At 41.3% G+C, this 15,229-nt stretch overlaps 1 protein-coding gene across 1 annotated transcript in view; it reads left to right on the forward strand.

The window, feature by feature from the left end:
- The window catches only part of thsd7ba (thrombospondin, type I, domain containing 7Ba), a 131,184-nt gene that overhangs the window by 33,662 nt on the left and 82,293 nt on the right, over positions 1 to 15,229 (forward strand). Inside the window, 1 exon segment of the mRNA XM_048239796.1 lies at positions 2,154 to 2,332. Coding sequence (XP_048095753.1) covers positions 2,191 to 2,332 — 142 coding nt within the window. The 5' untranslated portion in view covers positions 2,154 to 2,190.

Genomic DNA, 15,229 nt, shown 5'->3' on the forward strand with positions numbered 1-15,229 from the left:
TGGGGGAAGCTAATCAAACATTAATTATTGGGACCACCTGTTTACCCGAGGGGTCTGCTCTCCTCTCTGTCCCTGGGTGTTGATTGCAAGATGATCAACGTGCTGCGTTTCACGAAAGCGCACCACTCGAGAGGGTTAGGGGAGTGAGTGAGCGTTCCGTCACATCTCAGCTCAAATGTCACAAGATGGCCCTCTGGCCCTGACGCAGCCGCGGCACTCTCAGAAGCTCAGCCGCACACACTGCACTGTGCTGCACTGTGCCTGCAACCAGGCAGCCACGACTGACCTAGTTATTCTAAAAAGCAGCTTAAGACTTTGACACATAAGATTTTCAGGATAGCTGGGGCTTGTGGCTGTCAACAGCTACACACAGGCAAACGTAGACTCACAAACAGACACACCGTACACTCACAGTTACACACACACACAAAATGCATAGTCACATACAGTAGGTCCTCCATACACACTCTCACGCAGGCACATGAAGCAGCATACTCACACATTTTTGCTCATAAGAAGGGGGAAGCATTTATATTCACCACCTCCTCGGAACTGCCAGTTTGACAAAGATAGGCTACAATCCATCACTCCAGTGAGCTCTTTTACACTTACTGACTCCAGTAATGTTTGATAAACTACACCTAACCTTTAAAAAATCTACATCATGAATATAAACTCTGCACATTTTATAGAAGGGCTCTGTAAGCCAAAGTCATTTTAAAAGCATTTCCTAATCAGTCAATATTATGTATGTATGTATTTGGTTGTAGGGGATGGTTCTTGCCCTAAAAATATTGCTATTATGCCGCCTGCAGAGAAGGCAGGGATTTGCTCAGAAATGAGGCAGCCTTTTGGCTTGCCTGGTAAGCCGGCCAGTAGTGCACATCTCTAATTGACCTGTGTTTGCTTAGCCACATATTTCATGCAGGTATCGAAGAAGATATGGTGATGAGCACCCACCAAGCACTGATTTGCTGCCATTTGTTTTGCTGCCGGCATTGTCCTGGTTGTGATTTTCTTGGCCTTCTTTGATTTCTGACTCCACTTTTCTCTCTTCTCTCCATCAATCTTTCTCCACATACCCCTCTCAAATCAGATTTAGCTAGCAGTGAAACACTGCCAAAGCAATGAGATAAAAATCTAATTTTCCTGAATGAAATCAACCGAAAACCAATTGGAGGCCATGGGCTTTCCCGAGAAATCACATAGAAATAATCCCACCTTCCAAATGCGTAGTTAAGCTTAATAGTTATTCATCCATCAATATACATATTTTGTTCAGCAAGCCAGAGAAGATCGGATGAACCAAATGCATTGTGTGCACCCACTGAGCGAAAAGAATAAATCAAAATTTTAATTTATGTGCAGGTAAGGTGGGCTTACCAATGGCACAGGGATATATCCTTGACAATACAGAGGCCTTTGGGTGTTTTCTTATCCACAGATCTGTGCAAAAATCATTATGCATTCACAACACAAGTACAAACGGAAAATACAATGGCACAGACCATTTTCAACCAGTAAACCACTGGATTGGGATCATTATGTGAGTCACAATTTGTTGCCAGTGAATTTATTGAGAATTGTTAATGCTCAGAGAGGCCATGTGAAATAGTCAATATATTTTAAAGTGCTCTATGTACTCTACTGTGTGAGGGCAATGTTTGTGTCATGTTGATATTAAAACCTCTCTCACTTAACCTCTATCACTCTTTTTCAAATGTGTCTCATTATTTCTGCATTATTGCTGCTGTTGATACATTGCTAGGCTGTCAGGAATTTGAGGAGCGTCTGTATACAAACTTAATTCTTTACCCTCAGGGTGTGAGTCACGGCACCAAGGGACAGGCATAATTAAATAAGCAGCAAACTGAAATATATGATTACCTCCTGTTATTTCAAAACTGAAATTATGGAATGGATTTTTATGCTGTAACGCCATATGCTCTAACCTTAATTCAGGGGATGAGTTCCAGGCCTCTCTGACGATTTATCCATAGCCAGTGTCTTGGATTTGTCTCCAGAGGGGAAAAGTGAACTAATAGGGCATTGACCAGAGCTGGACTCTAGAGAAGTAGTTCCTCACATAGCTCAGACTGACACACTGCTTGAGTTTAATCTCCTCTAAAGTGTCTCCATCTCTCCCTCTTTAGGAATAAGAAAAGGACAAGGCAGTCAAGTGGCTGGACTATGATTCTAAAAGATGACACTGGTGTCGTTGGTTGGACATGGCGTGTTGGGAACTACCTGCTGCTCTTCTTGTCTCTCACCATAGTTCAAGTGCATTCAGACCTGGAGTTTACAAAGGATAAACACTATTCATGGAAAACAGGTATGAATTGCAAAATGTCTCATTAAAGTTAATGCTTCATGCCCTCCTGATTACCTGCTTATGTCACAGAAATTCAACTCCCAAATGGGAATGAATAGAAACCTTGTTTCTGTTCTGTGGGTCTTATGTTGGGTTGTATGCTCATCTGAACAAATGTTCTATAGATGATACTGAAATGAGCTTGTTATAATTTTAGATCATGTTAAAGTACTGCATGTATATTTCGTATTGTTCTTTTTGTAATGGATAAACATATGCATTACATCATGTTTTTTTTACGTGTTATAACACATTGAACTATTTCAGCCACATACTCACTCACTTACTCTCACTCACTCACTCACCCACTTACTCACACACTTACTCACTCACACACTCACTTACTTACTCACACACTCACTTACTTACTCACACACTCCATTTCCATGCAGGATAGACTTTTGCTTTCCATTTCCACTTGAGTAGCACTTGTGCTTTCATTTAGTATTCTCTTAGCAGCTGTAAAAAAAAACGCCAAGACTGATGAAGGAACTATGGGAGGATATAGGGACGTTAGCATAATGGTGTATTCTCTGTGAAAGATTATCCATCTCCTGGCGGCTGGTGACAAGAGTCTGAGGAGAGTATAATCACATATAATGATATATATAGTAATCTGTCCTCAGTTTTCAAAGCTACAGCAAGTAATTATTTGCCATTCTGGATTCCTGTGAATTTATGACCAGCCTCTCAAAGTAGGATAGTAAGGATAGCTGCACCTTCTATGGGAAATCTGTTTGAACTTTTATTACATGGAGCTACAGCAGGGTTTTTTGGGCTAATAGATGTTTTCACCATACAGGCAGAGTTTATATATTGATAAGGGTAGAAGTAAAACATCAATTCACCGTAGAACAGCCTATCTTTTTCCCTTTTTTTAGAATCACAGCACAAGTATAATACGCTGGAGTCTGAACAAATACATTTGAAAATTCTATTGTCTTTTCAGATGTACAAATTCACTCTATACTCTGCAACAGTATACAAATCTTTATCTTCCTCTGGCACATGCTGAGAATGTGTTTCAGCACACAGATAAAGCCAAGGATTTAATTTATGGTTTTGAATGTGACCGTGTCAAAGCTATAGCAGGTGCACCTGTCTATCTCCTTTTCCAGCGCAGCATGACAACTTTGCTGTCAGTACAAAAAGCCTTCACTCTGTCTGATTATTACTTTCATTTCATTCTCTGCAGTTGGGTAATGATACTGCCCATGTGATAAAGAGATTGATTAATTTCACTTGAAAGGGTGTATGTTCAAAAGGGATCTAAGCAGAACACCAGGAGCGCGGATTGGCACCCTTGCAGAGCAGAAGGCAGATTATGTGAACTGGTGCCTCACTTAGGATAGGAAATCACTGTCTGATACTTACATTTTTTTTCAGCCATTTTAGATTGCTACACCGTGCATCTGAACTAAGCGGAGCGGTTTTGATCTGCTGAATTCCAAATTCTGATTTCACTTACAATATGATTCCTTGAACAAGAAGATTTTAAATCAGATTGAAAATCATTTCATATGTACACAAAGCCTAAAACCTTAACACTTAAGCATTTAATTGGGCTAATAACCTTAAACAGCTAGTTGTACTGTACATGGCAGTATAACAGCATTTCTTACTTTGCCTTGCATGCTTGGCTGATCAGTAATGGGGAGTCTTTCAATGGCCTTTGCTGTGACTGTGTCTGTGAGTGTGAATATGCATTGAGGTTTGGGTTTGACCTTCATCAGCGTTTGTGAGACTGGAGCACCCAAGGCAATGGCTAATGGGGCAATCATTTAGTTCTTTAAACAAAGCTGTCTCATTAGACCTTTAAAGTACACAACCACTTTTAAGCTATTTTTTTCTAGCCTTGAGAGAATCAAAGCATAGAATAATGCTTTGTGCTCTCTCAACTCTGCAATCTGTTTTGGCCACTTTCAGATTTTAATCATACGGACAGTGTTTTCATCTTCATACATTTTTTAATGTATTTATTGAGATTCGGGGTTTGGGTTTCATGAAAGTGTGATATATAGCACAGTAAATTATGAACCTTATCTTAAGCCTAATGGTCTACGTGCAGTAGTGTCAATTCCAAGAAAAAAACTTGTTATGGTAGTGTTTTTCTTTCTTTAAACATGCAAATCCAATTGCTTTATGTATAACCATATCTGCTGTCTGTAACAGAAGCCTTAAAAGAAGCCAGGGCGACCGGTCGGTCATCAGTACTCATTCTGCTTGACTTATCGGCTGCCTTTGACACGGTTAATCACCGCATCCTTCTCTCTATACTCGCTAACATGGGAATCTCTGGTTCTGCTCTCTCCTGGTTTGAATCCTACCTCACAGGACGCTTGTTTAACGTATCATGGCTTGGTCAGCTATCTGCACATCACCATCTCACCACAGGGGTCCCCCAGGGTTCAGTGCTGGGCCCCCTTCTCTTTGCTATCTACACCACCTCCTTGGGACAGATTATCCGTTCGCATGGCTTCTCATATCACTGCTATGCAGACGACACACAGCTCTATCTGTCCTTTCCACCTGATGACCCCTTGGTTTCAGCACGGATCTCGGATTGCCTCTCAGACATAGCTACATGGATGAAGGCACACCACCTCCAGCTGAACCTCTCAAAGACTGAACTGCTGGTCCTCCCAGCTAAACCTACCATACACCACGACATCAACATCAAATTTGACTCCCTGTCTGTTTCACCTACCAGGACTGCAAGAAATCTAGGAGTTGTTCTCGACAACCAACTAAACTTCTCAGATCATGTTGCCTCAGTCGCCCGGTCATGCCGTTTAGCGCACTCTACAACATAATGGAAAATCAGGACTTATTTGACTCAAGATGCTACCCAACTTCTGGTTCAGGCAATAGTCACCTCACGACTCGACTACTGCAATGCCCTCCTGACAGGTCTCCCAGCCTGCGCAGTGAAACCACTTCAGATGATCCAGAACGCGGCGGCGCGCCTGGTCTACAACCAACCCAAAGGGCCCATGTTACCCGCTGCTCATCCAGCTACACTGGCTACCTATGGCGCCCGCATCAAATTCAAGGCTCTAACGCTTGCCTACAAAGTAGTCTCCGGTTCTGCTCCCACCCACTTGAATGCCCTCATACAGACATACGCTACCTCCAGACCGCTGCACTCCTCAGACGAACAACGTCTAGCTCTACCACCGGTACGCTCAGGCCAATCCAAACTTTTCTCATCTGTTGTTCCTCGTTGGTGGAACACACTACCAGTTCCTACAAGGGCAGGGACATCCCTCTCCATTTTCAAAAAACTCCTGAAGACCCAGCTATTTAGAGAACATCTCCTCTCATAGCAACACTTACAACAAGTTGTAAAAACAACAATGTTTTTTAATACTTCAAAATTAACTCCTAACATTTTTCAGTAGCCATAGGTGTGGGGTCAGGGGGCCCTGAAGCCCAAGCCTTTGCATGGAATCATTGCCTCAATATCAACAAATCAGGATGTTGGCTATGAATCTGATTGAATTTAGTATTGGCCATCCCCAAAATGCACCAGAATACAGGAAATCACATACAAATTAAAAAATTAAACCCCAAAACCCCCCACCCCCCCCTCCCACATATACGGCAATAAGTGGGGGGCCCTTAATACATATGGTCCCAGGTGCCCGAAAGTTCATAATCCGCCCATGCTTGCAGTCAGAATTGTTGTTTGTTTATTCAAAGTCTAAAGACAGTCCAAAGAAGCTTGGGCTGTTAGAAGTGTCAGTTTATTGCACATTCTTTTTTACTTTGTTTTGAATAGCCACTGCATACCTGTGCTTGTTGGCGTGTTGTTGCAAAATCTGCAGAATCATTTTATGCAAGCAAACCGCATACAGGGGGTCTTTATTGTTGAGGTCAGACATGATAATCATCCACACATCTTGCACTCGCTTAACTATTTACCCGTGTAGCCTACACTGATTTGGTTCTGCCAAAGCCCTGCTTCTATTCTCTCTGGTAGCCTACAGTGCTGTGTGAGATGGGGAGTAGCTATAGTGCTCCGAAAGCCAATATGTGCTTTTTTCACTGATAAATTTAACAATATCTTTTGCATTTCTTATCCAAACAACATCAAGCTTGGCAGTGCACTTACACTTGTCAGTAGCAAGACACCTGCCAAATTTGAAATCAGTTGGACGAACGGTTTGACAGATATGTGGTTAATAGGAACACATATATTTAATTAACTTGAACTTAACATGAACTGATTTGCCCCATATTTTTTGTTTGCATCCAAATACCCTAATAATGAACCTTGAAAATCAAAAAAGGACATTGAAATTGAATGTTGAAAATCCAGACCAGTTTTCATTGATGGGCCTATATTGGCTAGGCTTATTTCAATATTGGGATAAAACGGTAACCGATCTGACACATTGCTGTTGACTTCTGATTCAGGTGGTCAGATGTTCATTAGAAGATAAACCTTGATGACCAAAAAGTGAATAGAATGGCCATTTATCTTGTTATTTGTCTCTGCCTGTCTTCAAGCTGTGTTGAACGGGAGAACAGACCAGAAGAGATCACAGCTGGTTGCGCCGTACTTGCCACCAGCTTAACTGTGAAGTTTTTTTTTTTCTAAATGCTGCATTAACTCTCAATAATGAATAGAGGAGAATTTATGCTTTTGAGTGATGCGACTTTACTGTTGCATCTGCCATATTGATGACCTGATAACTGGTAGCACCCCTAAGATTGACAGTTGGCAGTGGCTTTCAAACCCAGATAAGCAGATTGATATCAGCAAAAAAGATATTTCCACATGTAACCCCCACAGTTGCCATGCTTTTTCTCTTCCTGAGAAGATATGAGGGATTCAATTGGGAAAAATGAGACATAAGGACTTTTTGATTGTACCATTATCACCTCCTCTCTTTTCTTGATGGTCTATTTTAATGAAAGCAACACATTTGTCTTCTGATGGCTTCCAACATTTAGATTCTATACCCTAGTATGAGCAATTTCAATGCACTTTATGGCAAGTCCTTGCAAAATAATCTAAATGTTTCAAAACATGTTTTGAGAAAATGGATGTCAGAAACCTTTGTGTTGCTGGTTTTGTGAGAATCCCCTCATAGATCTTTTAGGGGATATTAATTTGCTTGTTTTTGGACGTAGGTGATCTGATAAATGGCTATGGTGTTTGCGCAAGATGCACTAGAGTATGTAGAACTGGTTATCTTCAACTTCACAATTGGTCGTCAGCTGGAGGACTGGCCTAACTGTTCATGCACTGACATACAATGAACATGTCTTAGCCAGTAGGGAATCCCTCAATAAAACTAAGACTACATACTACACCACCATTATTGCCAAAGGACAGAGTAACCCTAGAGAACCTCCACTCCCATTTTTTCACAACAAAATTACCTCTATCTGCCAGCAGCTCCAGATAACCCCTACCACTACTTTACTGATGTGTCTTCTCCCGCAACTCCTTCTAGATCTTTATCTGCTTTTCCCTGGTCAATGAACACTTTGTCCTCGACCTTGTTATAAAGGCTAGGCCTTAAACTCCTGTTTAAAACCGAGAGCAGCCACTGACGATTTTGACCCATTTCCAACCTTCCATTAGAGTCAATCAGTTCCAGGAACATCTAACCCATCATGGGAGGAGTTTCGGTCTGGGTTTAGGGCAAAGCATACCAGAGGCGATTGCTCTGACTACAGGGGAAGCTCAGCCTCCTAAAATATCACAGAAAATCGCATACTGTATTACATTAGCCTACAATTCCAACTAGAACATGCTAAAAACGTGTTCAACTTCATGGCTAGTTAGTTCAGCAATAAGATTTTGCCGGTCATTTATTGCGATTTTGCACCCGTAATACATTGCTGTGACGACACAACCCATCAAAAAACCATGCAAAAAACCCATAGACGCTCAGCTTCACTGGACTTTCAATGGCACTACAGAGTGGGCAGATCTCAGTGCAGAAAAGCTAGACGTTTATTGGACAAGCACCACAAAATTGTAATTACCAGGGAAGCCCAGTGTCTCTGGGAGTGAATGGGACAGTGGGATGGCCTGGCTAAAAGCCCACCAGGGGAGATTAAAAATGAAACAGCAAGGCAGATGAACATACAGAATAGTCACAGAGAAATAACTCTAGTAGCCTATTTTAAACTATTTAAACTCCTCCCAAGCTGCCATGTCTCAGAACTCTATACTGTTTGGTCTATTCTGAGTTTTGGAATAATTTTTGCCCTCAAAGAACAATATAGGACCTTAATAATATTAATTTAATAATTGACCATTTTTATCAGAGCTTCCCCTATTCCAAAGAGCAGAAACCGCCACTGAAGCATACAGTAGTACTAAGACAGGCCATGTCAGCATTAATATCCTCCTTGACCTCACAGCTGCCTTCAACACTGTCTGTCACAGCTAACTCTTAACCCATCTGAAAACATTACTAGGCATCACTGGCATGCCACTTTCCTGGTTTAAATCATATCTCACACAAGAGAACAGTTTGTCTCTATAGATAACTTTAGGTCCCCCCTCTCCCTCATGGTGCTCCTCAGGGCTCTGTCCTAAGCCCTATCCTCTTTATTAATGACATCCTCCCGCTTGGCCGTATATTACATCAACATGGCCTAAACTTTCACTACTATGCTGATGATACTCAAACTTCGTCCACTAAGCCCTCTCAGACTCTACCACCCTCCAACCTGGTTGACTGCTTCAATGCTGTCAATAGCTGAGTGACACAGAACTTTCTTAAACTCAACCAAGACAAGCCAGAAGCCCTACTGCCATCACCTCTGCGCCATCCCACACCCTATGCTCCACAGATGCCCATCTACCGTCCATCCAGCCCTCTAGGCTTCGCTTCATGGGTGACGGGTTCCTTCAGCGTGGCTGGCTCTAAACTCTGAAATGCCCTGCCACTAGCATTGCGCAAAGCTGTTACACTGAATACTGTGTAAGAAGGCAGGATTTTTCCCATTTCGGACACAGTGTTTTCTTGTCACTACTGTATGCTATCATTTGTATAATTTGTATCATATGTATCATTTTTCTCTTTTATACCGTGTCCTCTATGTTTGTAACTTGAAAGGTGCTTATAGACAAAATGTATTATTATTATTGTTAGTAGTAGTAGAAGAAGTAGTAGTAGTAGTAGTAGTAGTAGTAGTAGTAGTAGTAGTAGTAGTAGTAGTAGTAGTAGTAGTAGTAGTAGCAGCAGCAGCAGCAGTAACAGTAGTAGTAGTATCAAATTAAATTAATTGAGGTTTGAGGAGATTTTGACCATAGAGACTGTAGTGTAGTGCTCAATTTAGTTTATCTCCTAAGGAGCATATATGGGCTACTACACTGTAAAGGGTATGTTCCACCTTTCTGTAAATGTGCAGATGTTTTCAAAATGATTCATGGAATATAGTCTAATTTTAGGCCTGATCTGTGCGTAAATTCTGTTGTACAGGCAACAGTATGTTATTGATTTTTCAAAAATATAGTACCCTTGTTACATCTATCCTAATGCATCACAGACATGAAAATATGTGAAGGCTTTCTCCATTTCATTATGCTCCTCAGGGCAGAACCTTAGATTGATCCTTTGTTAGATGAGCTGGCTTTCCTGACACCTTCAGAAAAGAATGGTTTTATCATTGTTGCTACGTGGGCTCTTAAAATCAGATTAAATCCATAAAGGTCAGGGTATGTAGACAATTTAATGCATAATACAAAACCCCAGACCCTTTGGAGGACTGGATGTATATGTTCATCACATTATGTGAGGAGCTCTTTTTTTGTGGGCTACATTATATCCATGTGCATGTTTTGACAATACTCTTAAATGAGAAGGTTGCAAATTCAGTCATGGAATCAGGTTGAGGTTTATCATGTTAAATCCATCCAATAAACAAGTACATTTTACATAGCCTCATCTGAAAACTAGATATTTCATATTAAAGTGAAAATTGTTTATGAATTATTCATGAGCATCAATTACACAAAACAGAGTTTAAATGTGTATTTTTTCCCTAAAGTTCTCACTTTTACCTCAAAGTTTCTCTCAGACATATAGCTTCAGTGTTTTTACTGAGACATTGGAAAGCCAAGTTTTCTCCCAGCAGAAAGATGCACTGCTTTACCTTTGAGTTATGAATGAGCCCTTGAGCTCAGTACAGAACACAAAACATGTTATGTCTAAAACACAGTTTTATCGATTTGGTTTATGGTTAAAATAGATTGAACATAAACTGGCACTAATTCAGAAAACAGTTGTAAATCTGGTGTATGGTTGTATTCAGAGGTTGTATTTCTGCAGACTGAAACAGTAACTTTTCCATCATATTTTAGACCCTCTGAAAGACTTTTTGTATTCAAAATTGATCGTGAGAGACTGATTACAAGGATCCTTGCCAGTCTGCAACAATGGGTTTGTCAGAGTCACACAACTACGGCCTATCTGCTGAGCAGATGACTGCAAAAAATGAATTGAAATTAAAAAATCCAAAATTTGCATTTCAGCTGGCACCATATTTCTCTGGTCTTGCCAGCGAGTTCCCCCAAGCTCATTTTAGATCGCAGCATGTGCGCTGAATGTACAATTCACCCAGTAACTTCCCCCTGTCCTCCTAATGGAATTGTCACAGCCATAGCTACTTGCTAATTTTGTTCGCATAGGTGCAAATATACAAGCAGGCAGAAGATTTGCAGAGCTTTGCTTTTTAATAATTAAAGATGCTGAGGGTCAACTTAAAACAGACACAGTGGTCCTTTGTTTTGGCTGATAGTTATGCTTTCATTTGGTCCTGGCTGGGTTTTCTGTTGGGCTTAGAGGTAAAGTTGGAGGAGGGGTTGTGCGCTGCATTGTTAAATCTGCCTATAATTCTCAGGAGATTTTAGGGATAAAGTCTCTGCACAGATAACATCCAAATTAAATGTGGGAACTTGGTACTGAGAGAATGGGCTTAGAGGCAGTGATTCCTCTGAATGAGAAATCAATAAAGGTTTCATTAAGGATGGAGGGTTCATCTCAAGCCCTTTTTGCAGCCACACTTCAAACCTACACACTCCACCATGTACAGTCAATTGATAGCATGGTCCCAGAAGGTTTAGATATCTATTTTTCTTTGGCTTTTGAGATCATTTATTTTTGTTGGGCCGATTTTATACTGGACACCATCTTGGGCCATCTCATATATGTCAGTCACTCTTGTGCAGGGGTCAACTGTGGCTCTGCTGATGAGCTTTCCTGGGCAGTTATTGCTAGAAGACAATGCTCTCAATGATGATAAATTATTTGGTAGTAATCAGCAGCAGACATTGACTGCCACATTACATCCATTCATCACAACACAGGAAAACTATTTTTAAAAACTGTTATAATGATGAAGCAGTTCTCCTGATGTATTTTTATATGAAGCAGATCAGATTTAATGATAGCCTTTGTTTTGGTTTATAATGATGAAGGCATGTTAACATGTCTCCTACTGTACATGTTTGAAGAGTGAAATCAGACAATAAGGTAGTAAGTTTGTCTTTGTTTTTAAGACATCAAGCTGAAACGATTTTGTAAATTAAGCATAAAATGGCCCTCTAGTCGACTTTTCTCTGGCTAAAGGAAGCATCAGTATTGTAAACGCTCCCTGTACCCACCCTAAGAAACAAACACCCCACCGCACCCTTAACCACTTTTCTTTGGGAGCTGCTGTGTCTGAACAACAGGAAAGGAGTGTGACGGAAGAGGGAAAAGGAGACAGCCTGAGTGAATTCAACTCCCCACCCCCAACCCTCACCTTTCCTCTTTCTGCTTCCCTTTCTGTTTCAAATATCGCTGTTTTGACGTGTGAGCTTCGTTGTGGTAATGGTCATCTATGTGCGCCGGTTATCAAAGCCACCTTGAGAGAATCTGAAGGTGAGCCTTCAAAAGCGCTCTCAGCATTGATCATGCAGTTGAGATTCTTCCGTGTGCCCCTCTGCTGTGCTATCTCTGTCAGGTGGGAACTGATTGAGGTTGTCATAAAAGCTGACACCCGATCTCGGCGGACCTACCAGCAAGGAATTTCCAAGCAGTCAGTTCACGTTTCCCCTGGAGAATATCCTCAGCTGAGAGTTGGATTTCAGAATGGTTCCTGTCTCAGAACTCTTTTCAAGTTTTGAAAGGGTGGTATGTCAGCTATATGCAAAATATGGTGATTTTTGAGGTGTCATGAATGATGAATTTCGACTGGACATCATGTTCAAAGAGGCGAGAGGTCTGCAGCAGCTCTAGAATGCTAATCATTTTACGAAGAAATTGGCCTCTTAATTTCATAATCGAGTCTGCAAACTATAGTCCCAGCACATGTGCAGAATGAAATATTAAGGCTAATAGAATGGATAGGAGGATATAATTTGAGCTCCTGGGGGCTCTTGGTATGTGGGTTTGTGTGCACATTTCCCCACTTACCCATTTATCTAATTCCACTACTTCCCACTGTCTGTGTGAGCATTCCGGCATCACTCCTGTATCCCTGCGTGTGTGTCACCAGCATTTGGGTCACTGAAGCTGCGCTACCAATATCTGTGCAGCTCATAATTCCCAGTAAACAGCACTAGGCAAAATTCATCCCAGTTATTACTATATAACAGCAATTGCACGGCAGACTTGCACTGTGGTCCTGATGCTATGGTATTGGCAAGCCCCCCAGTATGCTGTCGTGATCTGAAGCCAATTCTCTACAATCCAGAGTAGAGTCTTGCAGAATGAGTCTCATTTGGAATCAGGGAAGAGAAGACATCTGCACCGCACTGAGGATTCCCTGACACCACAGAATAGATAACGGAGATAACAGCACAACAACAGAGAACACACCAAGACACAAGCTGGCATTAAGGCCGTTTGATAACTCCACTTGGCCTGTAAATAGGCACCTGCTCAAAACTTAAGTGTGAGTGAAAACAAACGCAAGGGGGGACACAGCTCTATCTAAAAATATATATTTTTCCGTCAGGGAATAATTTTCACTGCAGCAAATATCCTAGCGGTAATGTTTCCATGCTGTCATGAACGATGAGACTCCAGGCTGCTGCAGACACACAGGCAGTCAAATTGGTTCCCTTGTGATTAGGTCTCAGCCGAGGCACTATCTTCAGCGCACCTCAGCCTTCCCACCGCCCTGTCAGAGGGGTAATTAACATGATATTACATGGCCGGAGGGCAACTCCAGGGCTCCTCGGGAGGGACCCCTTATGGCAGGAGATGTCATATCCCTGCTGTCATTGCCCTGTCCGGTACCACCACTATGGTAATGGTGGCCTATGTTGCATGCAAGCATACACATATTACCACCCATCTACACACCCCTACTGTGTCTTCTGTAAAGAGTGGGTTTATCACTGACACTGTATAACAATAAGTGACATACTGTAACTAAACCTTCTTAATTCCTCACACTAATGTTAAAATCCCTTCAAGAGTTAATGGTAAGGTTGGTGCCTCGATATTGTGGTATTGATTCATTTATTTTCAGACTATCTCTTCTCGTTCATTTCCTCAATCGTATCTCCTAGACAGAGACCGAGAGAGTGCATTGGTGAGAAGAGGGAAGCAGCATTTGGCTTGACGGGTATGGCAAGTCAATTCTACTGATTCGGTGGAGTAATGCTATAAATATTAAACTGCTGCCTTATCGTCAACAATGTCAGGCATTCCAATAGATCAGGCACCAGACACAGACACGGAGACGCCAGCGATCTGATCAACTGAGTCGGAGAACTCAGTTCGAAGAGCTAAGCAAAAGCAAACACATTAGGACTTTTGTAAATGTCAGAATATTGGAATCGTTTTTTGTTCCCAGATTCTGTGCCTGCTTGCAGTAAATATTCAAGAAAACAATCTATACATAATGATGGAGCTCTGGTGAAGACTCTGGGGAATGTTCAGATTTAGCCTCATGTGCTACTGGTCTCGGAAAATTTAGAGAAATGTAGTAAAAAATCCATGTTTTGTCTTACAAACAGGCACTTTTACTTTGCCTTTTGTATTTAGTCCGGCTAGGAATGTCTTTCTCAGATGGAAAGCAGTTGAAATCTAAATAGGTTGCTCCTGGGGTTGCATTTCAATGAGCTGAGGGAGAACACAGGCATGTAATAATAAACAGACACCTTCAGGAAATTGTTGCTTGTGTGCTCAGCCGTGGGGGCTTACTTGCCGTTGTCTTGTTGAAAGAGAATGCAATTGGTTGAGTAAATAGAAGGGTCATGTGCACATTTGCAGTACCAGCAGTGTGATTTTATAATTGCTACAGCATACAACAAATAGAAACGATAGGAAACAGCATATTGCTACTTACTACAAATGCAAACAATATATATTTATATAAACATGTATATATAAAAAAACAGATGGCAAACCCAGAGAAAGTCTCTTTTTTATTAGTGGCCTGAAATGATTAGACAAAAGAAAAGGTATCCCACTAGCACCTGTTCTTCCTGAGAGAACTTTCTTTGCCATGTGTTTCACCAGCATAGTGGAATATATTCATTTTTTTTCACACTACAGAATGGTGTTTTCTATGATGCCCCTGCATCACAGTGATACATGTAGTTTTTCTCTCCTCTTTTGTCTCTTTTTTTTCTCTCTTTGTCTGGCTCTTTGTGGTTCTTTCTATGGCATGTTTGGCTCCCTCTGGATTTCTCTGTCTCTTTTATTTTAAAGGTTATGGTTACACTTTGTTTTATTACACGGCTCTTCATAATGCTGTAGAATGCTCCATTCACTTGAATGGGCCTTCCCAATGTTCGGAGGTCTGATAATTTTGTAAAACAGACCGTTGCTATGTGTAACAGACCAATGTCAAGAAAAATGGGTTTTGTGCTTCTGATTCACGTCATTCATA

This window comes from Alosa alosa, chromosome 3, assembly GCF_017589495.1.
Source record: "Alosa alosa isolate M-15738 ecotype Scorff River chromosome 3, AALO_Geno_1.1, whole genome shotgun sequence".
In the NCBI taxonomy this organism is placed as follows: domain Eukaryota; kingdom Metazoa; phylum Chordata; class Actinopteri; order Clupeiformes; family Clupeidae; genus Alosa; species Alosa alosa.